General features: G+C 37.7%; 1 protein-coding gene across 2 annotated transcripts in view; it reads left to right on the top strand.

Moving 5' to 3' along the window:
* The window catches only part of LOC133309379 (uncharacterized), an 86,669-nt gene extending 66,862 nt beyond the window's left edge, over positions 1-19,807 (top strand). For both annotated transcript variants that reach the window (XM_061510141.1, XM_061510142.1), the window contains 9 exons: positions 53-211; positions 289-392; positions 549-724; positions 5,149-5,338; positions 16,526-16,625; positions 17,607-17,775; positions 18,410-18,492; positions 18,586-18,662; positions 19,363-19,807. In XM_061510141.1, coding sequence (XP_061366125.1) covers positions 53-211; positions 289-392; positions 549-724; positions 5,149-5,338; positions 16,526-16,625; positions 17,607-17,775; positions 18,410-18,492; positions 18,586-18,662; positions 19,363-19,534 — 1,230 coding nt within the window. In that variant the 3' untranslated portion in view covers positions 19,535-19,807. The remainder of the gene's footprint in view (positions 1-52; positions 212-288; positions 393-548; positions 725-5,148; positions 5,339-16,525; positions 16,626-17,606; positions 17,776-18,409; positions 18,493-18,585; positions 18,663-19,362) is intronic.
* Positions 19,808-21,875: the final 2,068 nt, after the last annotated feature.

Consider the following 21,875-nt stretch of genomic DNA (forward strand, 5'->3'; position numbering starts at 1 on the left):
AATTCTGATTAGACATCAATATCAGCTTCATTCATGCCTTTGCCCTTTCCAGGAGTTCCAGAATTACACGGTTGCTCGTGATTCTTTTCTTGCACATCTAGGTGCAACACTCTGGGGTTCTATGAGACATGTCGTATCACCTTCACTTGCTGATGGTGCCTTCCATTATTATGAGAAGATATCCTTTCAGTTGTTTTTTATGACACAGGAAGTAAGCTGTATGTTCAATCATTTGAAAAGTCTTGCAATAGTGGAATATTTATTTTGCCTTTGCATTCATTTTTGCAGAAAGTTAGGCACATTAAACAGCTTCCTGTGGATATGAAGGCTATAATGGAAGGACTTTCCTCATTGATGGCTCCTTCTCAGAAACCAATGTTCAGTCCGCACTTGTATGCAGTCATACTATTCTTTCCTTTGCCAACCAATAATTGGACATTTGATCAGTGAAATTTTTTTTAGGCACATCAATATGTGCCAGGCTTATCTTGTTCCTTTAAAATGTGCATTTTTCCTTGTTTTCTACTGATATAACTCTGGTTTTTTAGGTTACCTCTGTCAGAGGATCCTGCTTTAGCAATGGCCTTCTCCGTTGCACGACGCACAGCTGCTGTCCCTTTATTGCTTGTCAATGGAACCTATCGAAAGACAATTCGTACCTATCTTGATTCTTCCATTCTTCAGTATCAGTTGCAAAGGCTGAATAAGCATGGTTTGCTTAAAGGTCCCTTTTATATCCTCAAAATCCTCTTTTTAAAATGCAATATGTTTTGTCATGGAAAAAGAATAGGTTGGGCAATCCTCTTGAATTTAAAAGAAAAACATAAGGGAAAAATTAAAAGAAAAATAGTATTTTGTCCATTGATTTGTGTCTATTCTGCTTATTCTATGTTCATCTGTCCCACATTCTTGTTCCAAGCAAATTTGATGGAATTTTTATCTTACAATCTTTGACCCTTATTAATATGTTATTATGAATCGTTGCATTGGAAATTAAGGAAATTAATCTCTCATTGGAAAGATTAGAGGCATAGGAAATAGTTCAATTCTTTATTATTGTTGTGGTAAATGTAAACTGCATTATTTTCTATATATAAATACCAAGGGTGTTGAGTGTTATCTCTCAAACAATTCAGAAATATCCTTTGTACAAAAACAAACACATCTTGATGATTGTACAATTTTCACATCCTATTTGGGGTTTCGGTAATATCTTTCCATATATCTCTTTGGTTTTTCAAAATTTTGGCGGGATCCTGGAAGCTCTGCCCTACATATATCAGCTCATGAATGTCGCACTATGTAAGATATTCTTTCCTATTGAGTAATGAGAGATTTGTATGAAAATTTATTCAATAGAACTGATTCAAAGTTCTTCATGGCTGATGGACATAACACAAATATTAGGGAAGTTGGCTGTTTTAGGTAACCAAATCTGTAACAAATCATTAGCATTGATCCTATTTAGTGCTACAGTCTGGACAAAAAGACTGCACCTTAGTAGGAGCTTTGGATTTCCAAATAAATTTATCAAGGACGAGCTTTGTCTATTAGGAGAATGAGTTAATGAATGATAGAACAACTTACAAGAGTAACGACTAGGAAGGTCAAGAGTCCAAATTTTCCTATCAAGAATAGATAAAAGATTGACATTTTCTAGGAGAAGAAAGAGAGATTGTAAGTTGAGTCATCCTGTAAAGAACAGAAAAGATGGATTGCTGCGTTGTGTAAAGAAGAAAGGTTATATAGGCGGGGAAACAACTCCATGAAAGATACGCCACCCACCCAATATCTTTCCAAAATCTAATTTGAGAGCCATTACCCAAATTTAGGGAGACAAATGGACAGAAACAAGCATAGCAATGAGAGATAAATTTTCAAGGGGCTTCCATGGGTAGCAGTGAGCACCAGATTAGCATCCCACGTATTCTGATTCAAACCATACTTGTTACTAATAACCTGATGCCAAACGGTATAAGGCTCCTAAGATAAACACCTTTGACGTATGCCCGCCAAAGGCATATTTTCACCACCAACTTACCCAAACCCATACCTCCTTCACATCTAGGCCTACAAGAAGTTTTTCAACCTACTAAATGATCCTTCCTCAGCTGGCTACCACCAAACTAGATTAAAACCGGCATAATTATCTCAAAACTATGTGCCACTGTAACAGAGATTCAAAACTCGGAAAGATAGTAAAGGGGAATGCTATCCAAACATGATTGAATAAGCATAATTCGACCACTTAAAGAGAAGTAAGCTCCCTTCCAAATATCCAAATGCTTACAAGAATCAGTGGCCCATTGAAGGATTTAACACCCAGTCACAGAAGCGAGGGAACCATACTCATAATTTGACACATTAATGCCTGTCATATTGCTTTTACTCAGTTTAACTTTCAGCCCAGATCTATCCTTGAAGATTTGAAGGATAGCATCGTTGAAGCTTGCATCATTATGTAAAAACGGTAGAGGTGAGCAGAAACATTAAATCATAAAACGTAAGCCAACGTAAGAGTTTACTACGTACAAAAAAAAAATGTATCCAACATATATAAAACCAAAACACACCAATACATATTTTATAGTTACAATACTTAATCACTCATAATATGTAGTAAAGTTTAGTAATGTACATCTGTAACAATATACATGTTAGAGATATATAAAAATATTATTGTAGCCTCACCCAATAGCTTAAGCTTTTGAGTTGAATTGGTTCTTTACATGGTATCAAAGCCTCGGTGCACGAGTTCGATCCTTACCGCCCCCTATTTAATTAATAAATAATTGTCTTGTGGAGTTTCTTAGCACAGGTAGGTGGGTCTGTGCATTGTCCACCCTTCAAGCCCAGTGGGCTCTCGTGGGAGGGGGCGTGTTAGAGAATAGTATAAACCATTAAAAAGACTTTTACTTAAAAGCTTAAGCTATTGGGTAAGGCTACAATAATGGTTTTATATATGTCTAACACGCCCTCTCACAAGAAAGCTCATTGAGCTTGAAGTGTGGACAATGCACAGGCCCACCTACCTGTGCTAGAAAGAAATTCTAATAGAAAGAAAGTGGGGGGCAGTGAAGATCGAACTCGGGACACGAGATTTTGAAAGGTGGATGATGCATCAGGCTCAGTTTACCTGTGCTAAGAAAAATCACAAAGAAAATGGGGTGCGGCGAGGATCGAACCCGGAACACCGAGGCTCTGATACCATGTAAAGAACCACTTCAACCCAAAATCTTAAGGTATTAGGTGAGGAACTTTTTAATGGTTTATATTATTCTCTAACACACCCCCTCACACAAGAGCCCTTTGAGCTAAGTGTGGATATTGCACAGGACCAATTTTTATACACATTTAAAAGTCAATTTGGAGGAAACTAAGACTAAAAGGTATATATAGCATTTCATATATATATATATATATATATATATATATATATATATATATAACAAAATAATATTCTGAAAGAAAAAAAAAATCCAAACATAAGTATCTTGAGATTTTTTTTTTTAAAAAAAAAATTTATCCATGTAGAAAAGCCTTATAATATACTCACGCTTTAAAGAAGAAAGAAATTGATTGGTTAAAAAAAAAAAAAAGTGAAAAAGGATTTTTGATAATTGATGATTTTGTGTGCCAACATTGGCATTCAGCATTTGCTTAGCTTCCAATGTATCTTGGCGTGCGATCAGAACTGAGAAGTGAGAAGCAGTAACAAAGTAAGAAGAACACAATGGCGAGTAGGTACTGGGTAGTGTTTCTTCCTATTCAGAACAGTTGCTTCTGCTCTTTGGAACCAATTGCAAGATCAAATCTCCAAGCATTCCTTCGACTCTCCTCTTTATAGAGTCAGTAACTCTCTCACTCTCTCTCCTTTCTCTCCGCGATGATCTCGCCAAAGTGAATTCTCAATCCACTTTTCGTTTCTCGATTCTGATTTGAGAATTCGTGAAATCACAATTCTCTCCGATGCGAATCTCACATTTTTTCTCCAGTACTGAGTCAACCTACTTTACCGAGTCAACTAGGCGTTTCAACCATTTCAACCCAAATTCCGTTTCAACCATCATTCAGACACATTTTTTGACCAAAAAATGTAGAAACGGACGTTTCTACGTGTTGGAACGACGTTTTAACAACAATGGTTCCAATAGAGATACCTTTAAAAACTCCACTTTCCATAGCTCTAAAAAACACCATACTCAAAGCATCAACAACAAGACTAAACCGAAAAGGAGAAAGAGGGTCTCCCTGCGTAACCCTTTTCTGTCCTAAAAACCAAGCCATAGATTCCCCGTTAACAATAACTAAGTAGGTAGATATGGAGAGACAACATGCAATCCTATCAAGAACCTTATCAAGGAAACCCCAATTGACACAGCCATAAGCTTTATGAAAGTTTCCCCCTTGCTCTTTTAATGTCCTCCACCACATGATTACCCACAAGAGCTGAATAAGACTAATGATCAACAAGCATTCCGTTACATTATTGGATTAGAGAATTGCAGATGATGTTAGGGTTAGCTTTGTACACAGTCTAGATGATGCTTGGCGTTATGCCCCTAGTTGCTGAAAAGGAAGTGTGGCATAATGGAGCGAGAAGGCCTTATTGGTGATGAATGTAGGGTCATTCGAACCCGTGACCTAAAACCCTTTTGCAAATATGCAAGGATAAGGTTGCGTACAAGAATTGCCCTCATCACTACCCTCGCTAGTTGGTGTTTAATTGGGAGTGGTTGTTTGCATTGTCAAGTGACCATTTAAAATTCTTTCTTAAGATATTTTTTCTCTCTGTCTTTATCGCATGGAGATTCAAGTTCACTTGTGTTTGCATTGCCAAGTGACCCAAAGTGTGTAATGTGGGATATTTCTAATGAATTGGGAGTTTGTGCAGCTACTGTTGAACATTTATTGGGGATTGATTTCTAGTGTTTGGGGCATAACAACATACATAGCATATTGTATAGGTGTGCAGTGTTAACGATTAACAAGGATTTCCCCCATTTAGAATGTTGGAACTGCCAATTGTTGTGGAATATAGTTTGATGACTTGAGTTCTTTTTCCGTGTGTTTTGAGAAGAAGTTTCCACTTTTGTTGCTTGAAATTTTTGGAATTTACTAAGATAATAATCTTTGTGAATAATGCAGGTAGGCATGCACATTCTAGGTCCATGCTAGAGGTTCCAGTCTTTTGGTTCATTTACAGTGAACCACTATTGCTGGACAAACATTTTCAGGCAAAGGCGCTGTCTGACATGATTATTGTCGTTCAGTCAGAATCCTCTTCTTGGGAAAGCCATCTACATTGTAATGGGCACTCACTTCTACTGAACTTGAGGTTAGACTCAGAAACATACCTTCAGTTTATAAACTGGCTTATTCATCAAGCTTGCAAGTTGCAAAGCCATTATTATTATTAAATCAGCTCTTGGGGAATATTTTTTTATCATGGAGCCAAAAGATTATGTTAAGGGATGTGTAATCATCATCTTTGTTAAAAATGTAATATAAAACTATGCATTTATCTTCACTAAAGGATCAAAGGATGGAATTTTATGATTTCCATTGCAATAGGAAGCTACAACACATACAAGTCTTGAGGATATTTACCCATGATTTTAGGACCCAAACCTGGTACCCAAAATCAGGATAGGATCTATGTATATTATACTCATTACAGAAAATAAACAGCTTAGCTAAATAAGGAAAGAACTGGGATCCTAAAAAGTTATATGTTACAATAATTCCTAAATCAATTCACAATTACTCCTAAAGGATCAAAGGATGGAATTTTATGATTTCCATTGCAATAGGAAGCTACAACACATACAAGTCTTGAGGATATTTACCCATGATTTTAGGACCCAAACCTGGTACCCAAAATCAGGATAGGATCTATGTATATTATACTCATTACAGAAAATAAACAGCTTAGCTAAATAAGGAAAGAACTGGGATCCTAAAAAGTTATATGTTACAATAATTCCTAAATCAATTCACAATTACTCCTAATTGAATTTGATATTTTACTAGAATCAGCAATGATCTTCATTCATTTTAAAATTTAAACTTTTGGGATAATTGATTCATGATATGGTATAAAAGCCTCTATGGCCTGGGGGTCTAGAGTTTGATCAACGCCACTACCATCCTTCTAATAAAATGTTAAATTTCAACACAATTTTGGAGGACCTATGCATTGTCCATGCTTCAAGTCCAAAAGGCTCTTGTATAAGAGGGCATATTAGAAATGTGTAGAATATTCTAGATTGTGATTTATCATTTATTGCTTTTTTTGCTATCTGTTCCCTTATTTATCAGTGTTTCTTGTTATTGTAAATAAGTCTCTTAGTTTACTGTTGCTATTTATTAGTGTAGCTCATTGTACTCAATATAAAAAGGACCTATTGGGTCTCAATGAATTAAGAAATTGAGTTATTCAGAGAAAACACTTCTTCATTTCTTCATGGTATTAGAGCCTCAGTGTACCGGGTTCGATCCTCACCGCCTCCCACTTTCTTTGAAGTGGAATTTCTTTCTTCGCATAGATAGGTGGGCCTGTGCATTGTCCACCCTTCAAGCCCAGTGGGCTCTCGTATGAGAGGGCATGTTGAGATATATAAAATCATTAATATAACCTCACCCAACAGCTTAAGCTTTTGGATTGAATTGGTTCTTTACATGGTATCAGAGCTGGTTATATTCCAGTCTCCCTTGTTCTGAATTTCCTTTTGAAGTCTTTTTCCTATTCCTTTTTTCGGTTTTGCCTCTGCCAAAGCCAGAATCCATACCTAGACACCTCTAACCACGAGACCAAGGCCACCATTAGGTTCAGAATAAAATTCAGAGCCAGCCCACAAAAGACCCGTCACTAAAAACGCCATCACGCGCCGCCACCAACCTTCAGCCTCGCCGGCGCGTGTGACCCTCCCGTCATTTTTTTCCAACGATTCTTATGCCGTTCTGATCGTCTGCCTCCCCTCTTCCTGTTTTGAGGGTCAAAATTGCCTCAGTTTAACTTTTTTTCTGGGTACCTGTTCGAAAGCCATGGACGCTGAAAGTTCTGAAAATTCGTATGGAATTTTGTCCGGAATCTCACCCCTTCCCAACTCTTTGTCTTCTGGAGACAACCCAGCGATGCAGATCACCAATCACCGTTTAATTGGTAGGAACTATGTGCAATGGTGTCATGGGTATCTTGACTGAAAATAGGTAAAACCAGCAGAACGTGAACCTGGCTATGATGCTTGGGTGACTGAAATGCTTTGGTCATGACATGGCTGACTAATTCTATGGAACCAGATATCAGTCAAACTTATTTATTTCTTGATACAGCTCAAGAAATTTGGGAAGCTGTTAAAGAATATTACTCTGACCTGGGCAATGCCTCTCAGGCTTTTGAACTCAACACCAAGGTGAAAGAATTACGTCAAGGAGGGATGATTGTTACTGAATACTTCCTTGCTCTAAAAACACTGTGGCAAGAGTTGAATCTTGATGATAAAGCAGACCTTTAAGGTTTAGAAGCTAATGCAAGATTCAAAAATTATATAGAGAAAAGACGTCTCTATGATTTTCTTGCTGGCTTTAATTCTGATCTGGATGATGTTCGTGGAAGAATTTTGGGGCAAAACCCATTACCTTCCCTTGCTACTGCCTTTTCTGAGGTACGAAGGGAGGAGCTTCGCCAAAAGGTAATGTTGGGTGATAAGGACTCTAAGTCCTCTGATGGGTCTTCCCTTGTAGCAAAGAATACTGTTCGTCCTTCTGGGGACTCAAAACGTTCTGACCGTTGTTGTTCTCATTGCAATAAGGGTGGTCACACCCGTGAAAAATGTTGGGAAATTCATGGAAAACCACCAAACTGGAAACCAAAAGGACAGAACAAGAATCGTGCTAATCAAGTATCTTCCGAAGATAAGGGGGAGGGGTCTCATGTCCCTTCAAACCCTGATGGTGTTTTCCTTTCTAAGGCCCAGTATGAGCAATTTCAGAAATTGATGTCTCAACCTGCTGAGGCAACTAGTCATGTTGCTCAAAAAGGTATGGCATTCCTTGTTGAACGTAGTAATCGTTGGATCCTTGATTCAGGGGCCTTTGATCACATGACAGGTAATGCAACCTTATTTTGCTCCTATACCCCTTACTATCACCCGTCACGAATAAGAACAGCTGATGGGAATTTCTCCACTATTGCGGGAAAAAGATCCATTAAACTTTCTGGGCATATTATTTTGAACTCAGTCCTTCATGTTCCCTCCCTTACTTGTAACCTCATCTCTATTAGCAAACTTACTACGGAGTTGCATTGTGTTGCTAAGTTCTCTGCAAATGCTTGTATCTTTCAGGAACAGGACTCGGGGATGATGATTGGAAGTGCTAGAGAAGAAGAAGGGCTTTACTATTTTAAAGAGGATCTTTGTGAAAGGAGGATTTTTTCGAACCACTCTCTATGTTTATCAGATGACTGTAATGATGTTTTGTTATGGCATCGTAGGTTATGACACCCAAATTTTGTTTATCTTCTGAAGTTATTCCCGAACTTATTTATCAATAAAAGGCCAAGTTCCTTTCTTTGTGATATTTGTCAGTTTGCAAAGCATTCCCGTGTCACTTATTCTCTTAAGAAATATCATGAATCTTCTCCCTTTACATTGATTCATAGTGATATTTGGGGACCTGTTCGTGAAAAAAATGTCTTGGGTGCTCGTTGGTTTATTACTTTCATTGATGATCATTCTAGGGTATGTTGGGTATATCTCTTAAAAGATAAGTCTGATGCGGCATCCACTTTTAAAAATTTCATGCTATGATTCAAACTCAATTCCAGACCTCTATCAAAATTCTGCGAACAGACAATGGTACTGAATATTTTAATTTTGTTCTTGGAGATTACCTAAACTAGCATGGAATTGTTCATCAAAGTTCTTGTCCTAACACCCCTCAACAAAATGGGGTGGCTGAAAGGAAAAATAGACATCTCATGGAAGTTACTCGAGCTCTCCTATTCACGATGCATGTATTTAAATATCTGTGGGGGGAAGCCGTCTTGACAGCCTCTTATCTCATTAATCGGACGCCTTCTCGGGTACTAAATTTTCATTCTCCTTTATCTTGTCTTACTAAATCTTTTCCCTCTTTCAATGCTCTTTCTTCTCTTCCTCCCAGATTATTTGGCTGTGTGGTTTTTGTGCATATTCCTCCACATCAAAGGTCCAAACTTGACCATAAATCTATTAGATGTGTCTTCATAGGATATTCCCCTAATCAGAAAGGTTATAAATGTTACTCACCTTCTGTCCGTAAGGTCTTTGTTTCCATGGATGTTACCTTTTGTGAGACACAATCCTTTTTTTTCCCGACTTCTCTTCAGGGGGAGTCTATTGGTATTGGTATGGATGAAGATAAGTCTGGGAAATCAAATGATGCTGCTGTCGTACCCTGGCCTTTGGAAACAGGGGGAGTTATTGGGTAGGAAACATGGGGAGCAACTATACCTAAGACTAGTGATCCTCCTGGTAAATGCGGAAAATTTTACAGCAGACGCAAAACACATCAAGATACTCTAGACTGCCAGGATCCTGACTCGAGTCCTTGCTCCAGCAACCCACTTGAATGCACTAGTACAACCATCATTGATATGCCTATTGCTCTTCGGAAAGGTACTAGATCTTGCACTGCTCATCCTATTTCCCATTATATCTCATATGACAAGTTGTCTCCAGGTTTTCGTGCTTTCAACACTATGTTAGACAGTACTAGGATACCCAAAAATATCCAAGAAACACTTGATGACCCAAAATGGAGGAATGCAGTATTAGAAGAAATGGATGCACTTATAAAAAATGGAACATAAGAGTTTGTGACATTATCTAAAGGAAAGAAAACTGTTGGTTGCAAGTGGTGTTCACAATAAAATTTAATGCAGACAATAGCATCAATAGGTATAAGGCCAGATTAGTTGCTAAGGGATTTACTCAGACTTATGGGATAGATTATCAGGAGACATTTGCTCCTGTTACCAAGCTTAACACTATCCGCGTTGTGCTATCTTTTGCCGCCAACCTTGATTGGCCATTGCAACAGTTAGATGTTAAGAATGCCTTCTTGAATGGTGATCTACATGAGGAAGTTTACATGGATCCACCTCCTGGTTTTGAAAAAAGGAATGGTTCTGTGTGCAAGTTGCAGAAGTCTCTCTATGGACTTAAACAATCTCCCAGAGAATGATTTGGGAAATTTACTCAAGCTGTTAAGGGGAGAGGGTTCACCCAAGCTCAGACTGATCACACTTTATTTTTTAAACACTCCGACAAAGATAGAATTGCTATTCTCATCGTTTATGTTGATGACATAATTGTCACTGGTAATGATAGCGAGGAGATAACCTCTTTGAAAAAATGTTTAGCTGACCAGTTTGAACTAAAAGATCTTGGATCTCTCAAATATTTCCTTGGCATGGAAGTTGCTCGGAGTAAGGAAGGAATTTCTTTAACTCAGAAAAAATACATTCTAGACCTGTTGCAAGAAACAGGTATGCTTGGGTGCTGTTGAGATATATAAGTTCCACATTGGTTGTATGAGCAACTAATGTGGCCTTTATAAGGCCTTAGGCACTCCCACCCTTTGAGCTAGCTTTTGGGGTGGTGTATCCCAAGATTCTTTACATGGTATCAGAGCCTCGTGTCCCGGGTTCAAACCTCGCCGCCTCCCACTTTCTCTCGTGAAATTTCTTAGCACAGGTAGACTGGGCCTGTTGCATCATCCACTCTTCAAGCCCAATGAGCTCTTGTGTGAGGGGGCGTGTTGAGATATATAAGTCCCACATTGGTTGTATGAGCAACTAATGTGGCCTTTATAAGGCCTTAGGCACTCCCACCCTTTGAGCTAGCTCTTGGGGTGGTGTATCCCAAGATTCTTTACAGGTGCAAGCCGGCAGAGACTCCAATTGAAGCTAATATCAAGTTGGGAGTTGAGGACGGGGAAGGTGTTGATAGGGAGCAGTACCAGAGACTAGTGGGAAAATTAATCTATTTGTCTCACACTCGTCCTGATATTGCTTTTGCTGTGAGCATGGTTAGCCAATTCATGCATTCTAAGGAAAAACACCTTAGTGCTGTTTATAGAATTCTCAAGTGCCTCGAAAACACCCTTGGTCGAGGAATTCTCTTTAAAAAGGGGAACAAAAGGATGATTGAAATTTATACAGATGCAGACTGAGCTGGCTCTGCAATGGACCGAAGATCTACTTCAGGATATTGTACTTATATCTGGGGAAATCTTGTGACCTGGAGAAGTAAGAAACAAACTGTTTTTGCAAGAAGCAGAATTTCGGGCTCTAGCCTATGGTATTTGTGAAGGAATTTGGTTAAGAAGGCTTCTGGAGGAGTTGAAGATCTCTTATTCCCTACCTATCAAATTATATTGTGATAATAAGGCTGCTGTCAGCATTGCTCAAAATCATGTTCATCATGATAGAGCAAAACATGTGGAAGTTGATCGTCACTTTATCAAAGAAAAATTAGAAGATGGTAGTGTATGCTTGTCATATGTACCTACCAAGGAACAGACGACAGATATTCTCACCAAAGGATTACTTAAGCCGACCTTTGAGGATTTGATCAACAAGTTGGAAATGATCAATATATATCTCCCAACTTGAGGGGGAGTGTAAAATATTCTAGATTGTGATTTATCATTTATTGCTTTTTTTGCTATCTGTTCCCTTATTTATTAGTGTTTCTTGTTATTGTAAATAAGTCTCTTAGTTTACTGTTGCTATTTATTAGTGTAGCTCATTCTACTCAATATAAAAAGGACCCATTGGGTCTCAATGAATTAAGAAATTGAGTTATTCAGGGAAAACACTTCTTCATTTCTTCAAATTGTAACATAAAATCATTCATGTATCTTTGCCTAATAGCTTAAGCTTCTAGGATAATTGATTCTGTTAGAATATATTAAATATGATTAGATATGATTAGTCTGTAATTATTATGATTAGATATGATTAGTCTGTAATTAATTCTGATTGTATTAGGTTTGTATTAGGTCTGGGCCTTTTACTTAAGCCCATTAGAGTCTCTATATATTGTAACCCTCTAAATTAGATATATACACAACATATTATTTTATATTCAAGTTGGTATCAGAGCTCTTTTGTTCTGAGGACCCTCGCTTTCGCTTAGAAACCTTGTTTTTGCTTTAAAACCTAAGCCCACTGCTTAGGAGTCCTCTTTCTTTGCCGTGCGTCCTTCCGGCAAGCCATCTAGGGCTGTAAAAAGCTTCTGAGTAATTTTCCAAACGCGTCAGCACCGTCGACGGCCACTGGATCCACCGTCCACCACTAGGACCACTGTTCAGGCCACCGGAGACGTTTTTCCGGCGACTTTTTCAGACCAGACATCACGCGATCAGGACCGTCTCCTCCTGGCGATCAAGTCTGTGGAGGTCCGGTCACCAACGCATCCCTCACGCGCCGCCCACCTCCTCTGCGCGTGGGCCTCACGCGCCACCTTCTACCGGCGCGTGTGCTCCGGCGGCTTTTTCCGACCGGTCTTGGACAGAGAAGCTCGCCTTCTCTTCCCCTTTCTGGATCTGTGATTGTTTCTCTGTGGGTCTGACTTTAGACGTGTGGTTCTCCTTGATTGGATATCGTTTGCCTTCGTTTACGGCTTTTATATTTTATCTTTAAATGGCAGCAGCATCTCCTGATCTCTCGGAGGTTAACTCTTCTTCTATTGTTGCAAATATAGCTCAGGCAGACAATGCATCATTTGGTTCAGGTTCGGACTATGCTGCACTCCAAACCCTTCTCAGGAAGGCTTCTCCTCAGTCTCAGCCTTATACTGGTAATCCCGTTGCTTGTGTTTCTCATTCTTCATCACTTGGCACTTGGATATTTGACTCCGGTGCTACCGATCATCTCTGTGGTAATAAGGAACTCTTTACATCTCTTACTCATTCTGATCATTTACCGTCTTTTACCCTTGCGGATGGAACCAAAGCCCCAGTTCGTGGGATTGGACAAGCTCGTCCGACCTCTACCTTGGCCCTAACATCTGTCTATTACATTCCTGGCATCCCTTATAACTTAATTTCTATTAGTAAGTTGATCCACTCTCTCACTTGCACCATTACTATCTCTAACCATTCTGTTTCTGTGCAGGATCCGGGTACGGGAAAAATGATTGGAGTGGGTTGTGAGTCACAGGGGCTTTATTATCTGGATGTGCCTCGTCCTTCAGTAGCATGCTCTCTCACAGAATCTCCACAACTTATCCACAGTCGCCTTGGTCATCCAAGTCTTTCAAAGTTGCAGAAAATGGTTCCTCTTTTGTCCGGTCTTCAGTCTTTAGATTGTGTGTCATGTCAACAAGGGAAGCATACACGCTCCTCTTTTGCCAGTCGAGTCAATAAACGAGCTGATGCCCCTTTCTCTCTTGTTCATTCAGATATCTGGGGTCCAAGTCGTACCTTGTCTGTCTTAGGTTTTCGGTATTTCATTACCTTTATTGATAATTTTTCCCGTTGCACTTGGACCTATTTAATGAAAAATCGTTCTGAGTTATTTTCCATTTATAAAAAGTTTTCTACTGAGATCCATACTCAATTTGGTGTTTCTATTCGTATTCTACATAGTGATAATGCTAAGGAATATGTTTCTATTGATTTTTCTAATTTCTTGGCCACACAAGGTACTTTACATCAAACTACTTGTCCTCACACTCCACAACAAAATGGGGTGGCTGAACGTAAAAACAGACATCTCATTGAAACTACCCGTACCCTTCTTATTCATATGCAGGTTCCCCTTCACTTCTGGGCAGATGCTGTACTCATCTCTTGTTTTCTCATCAATCGCATGCCTTCATCTGTGCTCCACAATGACATTCCTCATAATCTATTGCTTCCAGATGTTCCTCTTTATCCTCTAACTCCACATGTCTTTGGTTGTACTTATTTTGTTCATGATCTCACTCCTGGTAAGGATAAGTTAACATCCAAAGCCTTTCAGTGTATCTTTCTTGGTTATTCTCGTCTTCAAAAGGGTTATCGTTGTTATTCTCCCGACCTTAAGCGTTACTTAGTTTTCGCTGATGTCACTTTTCTTGATCAACAACCCTTTAATTCTATCCCATCTCAGATGTCACAGGTTGATCATATACTTCCTGTCCCTTTTCTTGACTTGTCTTTGCCAGCTACAGGTGCTTCTATTCCAGCTGAGCAACCTATTGCTTCTATACCTGAGGACCGTCCACTTCTCACCTATCAGCGTCGCAAAACTGTGCCTCCTGTCGACTCGACTCTTGCTGACTCATCGCCCACTGCTGTTGCTTCTTCCCCTCCGGATCCTTCATCAGAGACTCTTTCCATTGCTCAAAGAAAAGGTACACGTACTACTCGTAACCCTTATCCTCTTTATACCTTTTTGAGTTATGACCGTCTTTCTTCACCTCATTTCACCTTTGTTTCTAGTCTTTCTTCTATTTCTATTCCTAAGACCACAGGTGAAGCACTTTCCCATCCAGGGTGGCGCCAAGCAATGCTTGATGAGATGACTGCACTTCATTCCAATGGCACTTGGGACCTTGTTTCTGCTCCTCCAGAGAAGTCTATAGTTGGTTGTCGCTGGGTTTTTACTGTGAAAGTTGGACCTGATGGCCATATTGATCGTCTCAAGGCACGTTTAGTTGCCAAGGGTTTTACTCAAATCTTTGGCCTTGATTATAGCGATACATTTTCTCCGGTCGCTAAGATGGCGTCAGTCCGCCTCTTTCTTGCCCTTGCTGCTGTTCGTCACTGGCCACTCCTTCAACTTGACATCAAAAATGTCTTTCTTCATGGTGATTTACAAGAAGAAGTTTACATGGAGCAACCACCTGGTTTTGTTGCTCAGGGGGAGTCTGGAAAGGTGTGTCGTCTTCAGAAATCCTTATATGGTCTCAAGCAGTCTCCTCGAGCATGGTTCAGTCGCTTCAGTTCTGTTGTTCAGGTGTTTGGCTTAATCCGCAGTAAAGTTGACTATTCTGTGTTTTATAGGATTACATCTCCTGATAAGTGTATCTATTTGTTAGTCTATGTTGACGACATCATTCTCACCGGAATTGATCAAGACGGAATTCGTCAGTTAAAACAGCATTTGTTTAGTACATTTCAAACAAAGGACCTTGGGAAGCTGCGTTACTTCTTGGGAATTGATGTGGCGCAATCCAGACAGGGCATTTCTATCTGTCAAAGGAAATATGCCTTGGATATCCTAGAAGAAACTGGTATGTTGGGGAGTAAACCAGTTGATACACCTATGGATCCTAATGTCAAGTTATTGCTCGGACAGGGGGAGCCGATATCTGATCCTGGACGTTATCGGAGGCTAATTGGGAAGCTCAACTATCTTACTGTGACTAGGCCAGATATTTCTTTCGCTGTTAGTACGGCTAGTCAGTTTCTTGATTCCCCTTGTGATTCACATTGGGATGCTGCTGTGAGGATCCTCCGATACATCAAAGGATCACCAGGAAAAGGTTTGTTGTATTCAGATCAGGGAAATACATAAATTTGTGGTTATTCAGATGCTGATTGGGCAGGATCACCCTCTGACAGGCGCTCTACTTCTGGCTATTGTGTCTTCTTTGGAGGAAACTTGATTTCGTGGAAGAGCAAGAAACAACCTGTTGTTGCTCGATCTAGTGCAGAAGCTGAGTATCGTGCAATGGCAAATGCTACCTGTGAGTTAGTCTGGTTAAAGCAGTTGATTCAGGAGCTTCATCTTTGTGAACAGAAACAACCCATGACACTCATCTGTGATAATCAAGTTGCGCTACATATATCCTCTAATCCTGTCTTTCATGAGAGGACCAAACATATAGAGATTGATTGTCACTTCATTCGAGAAAAGATTCAGTCAGGAGAAATCAAGACTGCTTTCGTCAACTCCTCTGATCAACTAGCGGATGTCTTCACTAAAGCTCTTAGAGGTCCTCGGGTTCATTATATTTGTAACAAGCTTGGTGCTCACAATATATACGCACCAGTTTGAGGGGGAGTGTTAGAATATATTAAATATGATTAGATATGATTAGTCTGTAATTATTATGATTAGATATGATTAGTCTGTAATTAATTCTGATTGTATTAAGTTTGTATTAGGTCTGGGCCTTTCACTTAAGCCCATTAGAGTTTCTATATATTGTAACCCTCTAAATTAGATATATACACAACATATTATTTTATATTCAAGTGATTCAATACAATCTTTATCATAGGCCTTACACTTTCAATTTTTTTCAAAGTGTACTATTTTATTTATTTGACAAGGGAAGGGGAGAGAATTGAACTTCTGGGAGAAATTTAAATTGTCTCAAATCATATTATGTTACAATATTATTCAAGAGATAATTTGACTGAGGATGTTCCTCAATAATTGAACTTTTTTATTTAACATTAGTGATAAGAATTTAATTTATTGAACAAAAGGCCACTTATCAATTCTTCCATGATTTCATCCTTTATATGGACAACAAAGGCAGCCTATAAAAGCTGCAGTGGCTGCTACTGCTGAGCATCTCGCGGGTTTGCTTCCACTTCATCTTGTTTATAGTCAAGCCCACGGGACTGCAATTGAGGTACACTTTATGTCTAATCCATTTCTATGATACACATATAGTGTTTTAAGTCAAATTCAATCAGATATCTTTCATTCAGGCATACATGGCTCTGCTTTAGGCATAACTAAGTTCTTTAAAATGCAAACATTCTTTGATTTTATTTTTTGAGATATAATGTAAAAGCATCTATGTGTTTTTACCTAATAGCTTCAACTTTTGGAATTTGGTTCATGATATGATATCAAGAGCCTCTAAGATCAAGTAGTCTAGAGTTAGGTCCTTGTCGTCCGCAATTTTATACTGGAAAGTTGAGTTTCAGCATAATGTAGGTGTGCGTGTATATTATTCATGCTTCAAGCCCAAAGGGCTATTGTATGAGATGGGGTTTAGTGATATAATATAAAAACATTCATATGTTTTTACCTAACAGCTTAAATGTTTGGGAAAGGTGGTTCACGACATATTATTAGAGCCTCTATAAACAAGTAGTTTAAAGTTCGATCCTTGCCACTCCCAATCTTTCAATAAAAAGTTGAATTTCAGCACTAGGTAGGTGGATTATACATTGTTCATGCTTCAAGCCCGAAGAGTTGCATGAGGGGGTGGTAGAGATATAATATAAAAATATTCATGTGTTTTTACTTAACAACTTATACTTTTGGGGGAGTTGGATCTTGATAGTTATTATTCGGGGGATGTTCCTGAAACCCCCCACCCCCAAAAAAAAAAAAAAAAAAACTCACCACAAACACATACAGAGACAAAAAAGAAATAAAAAAAATCAATGGATCCGTAGGAAGTTGAACCACTATTTCAATTTATTCTGGAAGCAGTTGCTTGATGCCTTAATCAGCTATGTACATTTTCATTTAGGGATTAGCATGCTTGCATACTGTGTGCCCAGGTTCCTGGAATAGTCAATAATATATGCTAAGTGTAACTCCATTATCTAGTGTAGTTGAACCGCTGTGTCTTGATATTTATTTCGGAACATGACAGGACTGGATATGGTCAGTAGGATGCAACCCTTTCTCCCTTACATCACAAGGTTGGCACATTTCACAGTTCCAGTCTGATTCAATTGCTCGGAGTTATGTTATCACTACTCTTGAAGAATCAATACAACTGGTTAATTCAGCCATTCATCTTCTACTAATGGAGCGAACTAGTATCCTTGCGGTGTGAATCGGATTTTCTTAGGAACATATCGAGAGAGAATTTGTCATTGGTAAACAAGGATGGATGATCCTTTAATCCAATGAGAGAGAATTATAAATGGATCAATTTTTTAGAAATGAATTTATTTTATTTTATTTTATAATTTCTATTTTGTTTATTCTATTTTATTTATTTTTATCTTTAACATGTTATAATTAATTGTTTGTAGTATTGCAGCCATATAATGATAGAGAATTACCATGTTCTGAGAATTTCAATGAGATCATTCTTGAAATATGCCTTATCCTCTATTTCTTTAATCTCTTATCTTTCCTCTTTAAAGAGATATTCATTTATCAACATTAACACAAAATCAGGACAGCAGTAAGATCTCACAGAAAAATATATTAGGAGTTTATCAACATTAACGAATAAATACCCCAATCATTAGGAGGGAAAAATATATTATATATCTTGAAAAATTAAATGAGTAATTTATATACTCAATGTGCCATGTGTCTTGATTGTTATTGAATTAAATAATGGCAACCCAAGGCTTCCATTTTCTTCATGGGAATGTAGTAGTGCCCTTGTTTTTCTTGTGATATAAGATGATTTGTCTGTGAATTCTTAACAAAATAAAGCTGAAAAAACTTTCATGATCTTCCGGTCCCAGGAGCATGAACTTGTAAACAAGTACAATTATGTTGTTAGTCTTTGGAGAAGGGTAAGTACTTGTTATTAATGGCTTCTATTAAATTTATAATCTTATTCTTAAATAGTTGATGCAATGAATGAGTTATGAATGTTGTATTTTCAGGTATCAACTGTCACTGGAGAATTGCGTTATCTTGACGCATTGAGGCTACTAAACACCGTGGAGGATGCATCCAAAAGGTTAGGCACTAGAAATTATTCTAAAATATGCATTTTTACAGAGGAAACATAGATATAAAATAGAATTGGACAGTATAGCGATATAAATGATGATTAGTTTTTTGGGGACAGCATAGCTGTGTTACAGAATGCAGAGCTTTGTGGAGATGTACTTTCGTATCAGGGATCTGGTGTATTTTTCGGGTGTAAAGCTACAATTTGTAGTCAAACACATCCTGCATCACCCCTTTCAGGAGATAGCTTTACACTTTTTGCCTCCTTGTGGGTTAAACCTAATGAATTATATAAGCAGCTGTGTCAAATAGGGTTGGGAGAAAAACGAGGACAAGATGTGGAATCTTTAGTTAGAGTACAATGCAATAAAGTTTCTTAGCTCCTTTATGGTTCAGGCTTACGATAGTTTCAGGAGGATGTGTTTGACAGTTGAAAATTAGTAGTCCTTATTATGTTAATTTGTTTCCTATTTTGTTCTCTAGTTTTTCATTCATAAATAATGGGACAGAAGTTATCCTGAGGGTGGGGAAAGGATGAAAAGCACAACTATGTTCTATATTGTTCTTCGATGGTTGGAAGCTAGCCTGTGTTTCCTTGTAGCCTCTTCAGTGAAGAGCCTGCTCTCGATTACTTTCCTTTCTCCTTTATTCATGTTCAAAAGCAATTTCGATTTCAATTTTCCTGAAAACTTGATTCTCTCTTGCAGGTTTCTTGACCAAGTTAATGCGACTCTTGCCCTTCTCCATCCAATTAACTGCACAAGAGAAAGAAAAATACATATGGTCTTTGATATGACAACAATTCCTGCTTTCTTGATTGTTCTAGTGTGCCTTTATATGGTAATGAGGCCAAGGCGACCAAAACCAAAGATTAATTGAGGTTTCAAGCTACCATTATGAATTTTAATTAAAGTAGGATTATTATAAGGATTTTCCATGTTGGAAAGTTCAAGGATTGTGGAAACATCTTTGAGTGGGAAGGATTTACAGTTATTTATACGATAGACGTGCATAATTTTGCAGTAGGATTTTAAGTGGGTCAAGTATAGTGCCGAGCTAATTGTCAGTTTGTTTGTACCTAGTTTTTTAATGCAGCAATTTTCGCCTATGTGTGAATTGAGCTATTTATAAGCTTGTAATTTATTGGTTTCTTTCAGCACAGTATTCTTATATATCTTATAGTACCATAGACAATGAATTGTTAGTATGCACCACAAAATAAAGAAAGAGAGAAATTGGTTGATCACAATATTAGTAATTTTGATTAAATATGCAAACTACGCAAATTTTTAAAGTAACGCCCTTTTGGGTCCTTTTGTAGGGATCAAATTGGGTTTTCATTGAATTTTTGAGGGATTATATTTTCAAAGAACTAAAATTATAGGAGGATCAAAAGTTGATTTCTTTTTTAAGGAAGAAAATGGGCATCGTGTTTATTTGTTTGGGACTCAAAAGGGATTTTAATCCAAATTTTTATATGACTAGAAGCAATCACTCCGGTCTAATTTAGTATAGTATCTTCATTATAATTTCAAATTAAGTACAGTAAGCATTAAACCCAATTATAGATAATATACCAAAACTAATACAGGCCATGGAATAATAAACTAGTATAGAAAAAACCCATCTACATAGTGCGTCAATTCAGATGATTAAGATCAAATAATACTTTAGGTCATATAAAGCTGTACTTATATATGGCATGTTTCTAACAAATAAATGTTTAATAAACATTCATATTTGACGTAGAGTAAAATACACATTTCATTGTTTGAAAAGAGTAAAATTTTGAGATTTTAAACTTTAGGATAAAATTATTGGGATGTATCATTTCAAGATTAAAATATTGTGAGTTTAAACTTCGAGGGATAAAATGTTTTTACTGTCAACAATAAATGCAAAAATATATAAACTATAGATTCAGTTAACATATAACAACTCTCATTCTCAATTTGTTAAATAAAAGTTAGAAGTGAGATAATGTGTGTATTTAGTGACTGTTAAGAAAATCCTGACAATTAAATCATGAAATTATCATAATAATGAATAAAATGATATGATTCATGCCTAACAAGTCAATTAGGACCTAATAAAAATATAAGTTATGTTGAGAGACATTATACTCTTTCTAGTGAAGGAACCAACATTGACAAAGCCAAATTTGTGCACATCATTTGGTAGTAGTTGGGAGTAGAGTCTAAGCTTCGGAAGTGCTCTTCTTCCTCTGTTTTGAAAGCCCAAAGGTATAAACCAAACAACCCTCTTGTGTTTCATGTGAAAATAATGACCTTTGAGTATGTTAAGTATCAGAACATGATAGACTAGTTGGCAAATAGCCTAAACATGCATAAAAATGGTAGCTTGAATCTCTGTGAACCTTAAAAATGGAACGTTGTTGGATTAATTCTTAAAAAATGAGTTTCTAGTCGAAATCTGGGTTCTGTCGATGATTTCCCCGAGTAAACTTCAGTGTTTACCTGAGTGAATTATTTACACAGGTAAATTGACTGATTTTCCCGAGTAAATCGATAACAGCGAACCTAGTTTGCTAAAAATTCAATATCTCGAGCTACAAAGCTCGAAATTGAGTGCGGTTTGGACCTTTGTGAAGCTAACACATAGGGATATAACCTTGTAAAATTTTAGATCCATTGGTAAGTGGATTGATCGCAGTTTAAGTTTGAAGTCGCGACCTTGCTGCTGGAAATTCAGTTTGCAGCAGTCACTTTGCAAAAAACATAACCTGAGTTATACAACTCCAAATGGGACATATAATGTCGTTGGAAAGCTTAAGATATCTAGTTTAACATAGTAAAATATTAGAATTTTTGGTAAAGATACACAATACCAGTTTTTAAAAAAGTAAACGTGATTTAGCGCCAAACCGGGCAATGGAGCCCATTTCTTGGAATTGTTCTTCAATGGAATGACTCATGAACCCTTGCTAATGATTTAGGACCCTAAGGATATCAGTGTGAACCTTTGTAAAATATGTTTAAGTCCTAACTTAAGCAACCCATATTTATGGCTTTAGAAAAAGCCTTACGTATTATTAATGAGAGAGAGAGAGCCTAACTCCTTATATGTGATAGACTATAATGTGTACATTAATTGTATTTATATCTTGAAATAGGTAGTGATTCTATGAGGGCCTATGATTGTGGTCCTTTGGATGCTGAGAGTTCGTTGGAGTGTGTTGCTGATAAAGGTAAGCTTTCGA

Source organism: Gastrolobium bilobum, unplaced genomic scaffold, assembly GCF_033153095.1.
Source record: "Gastrolobium bilobum isolate Gb01-03AN ecotype WA unplaced genomic scaffold, APGP_CSIRO_Gbil_v1 utg22728, whole genome shotgun sequence".
NCBI lineage: Eukaryota > Viridiplantae > Streptophyta > Magnoliopsida > Fabales > Fabaceae > Gastrolobium > Gastrolobium bilobum.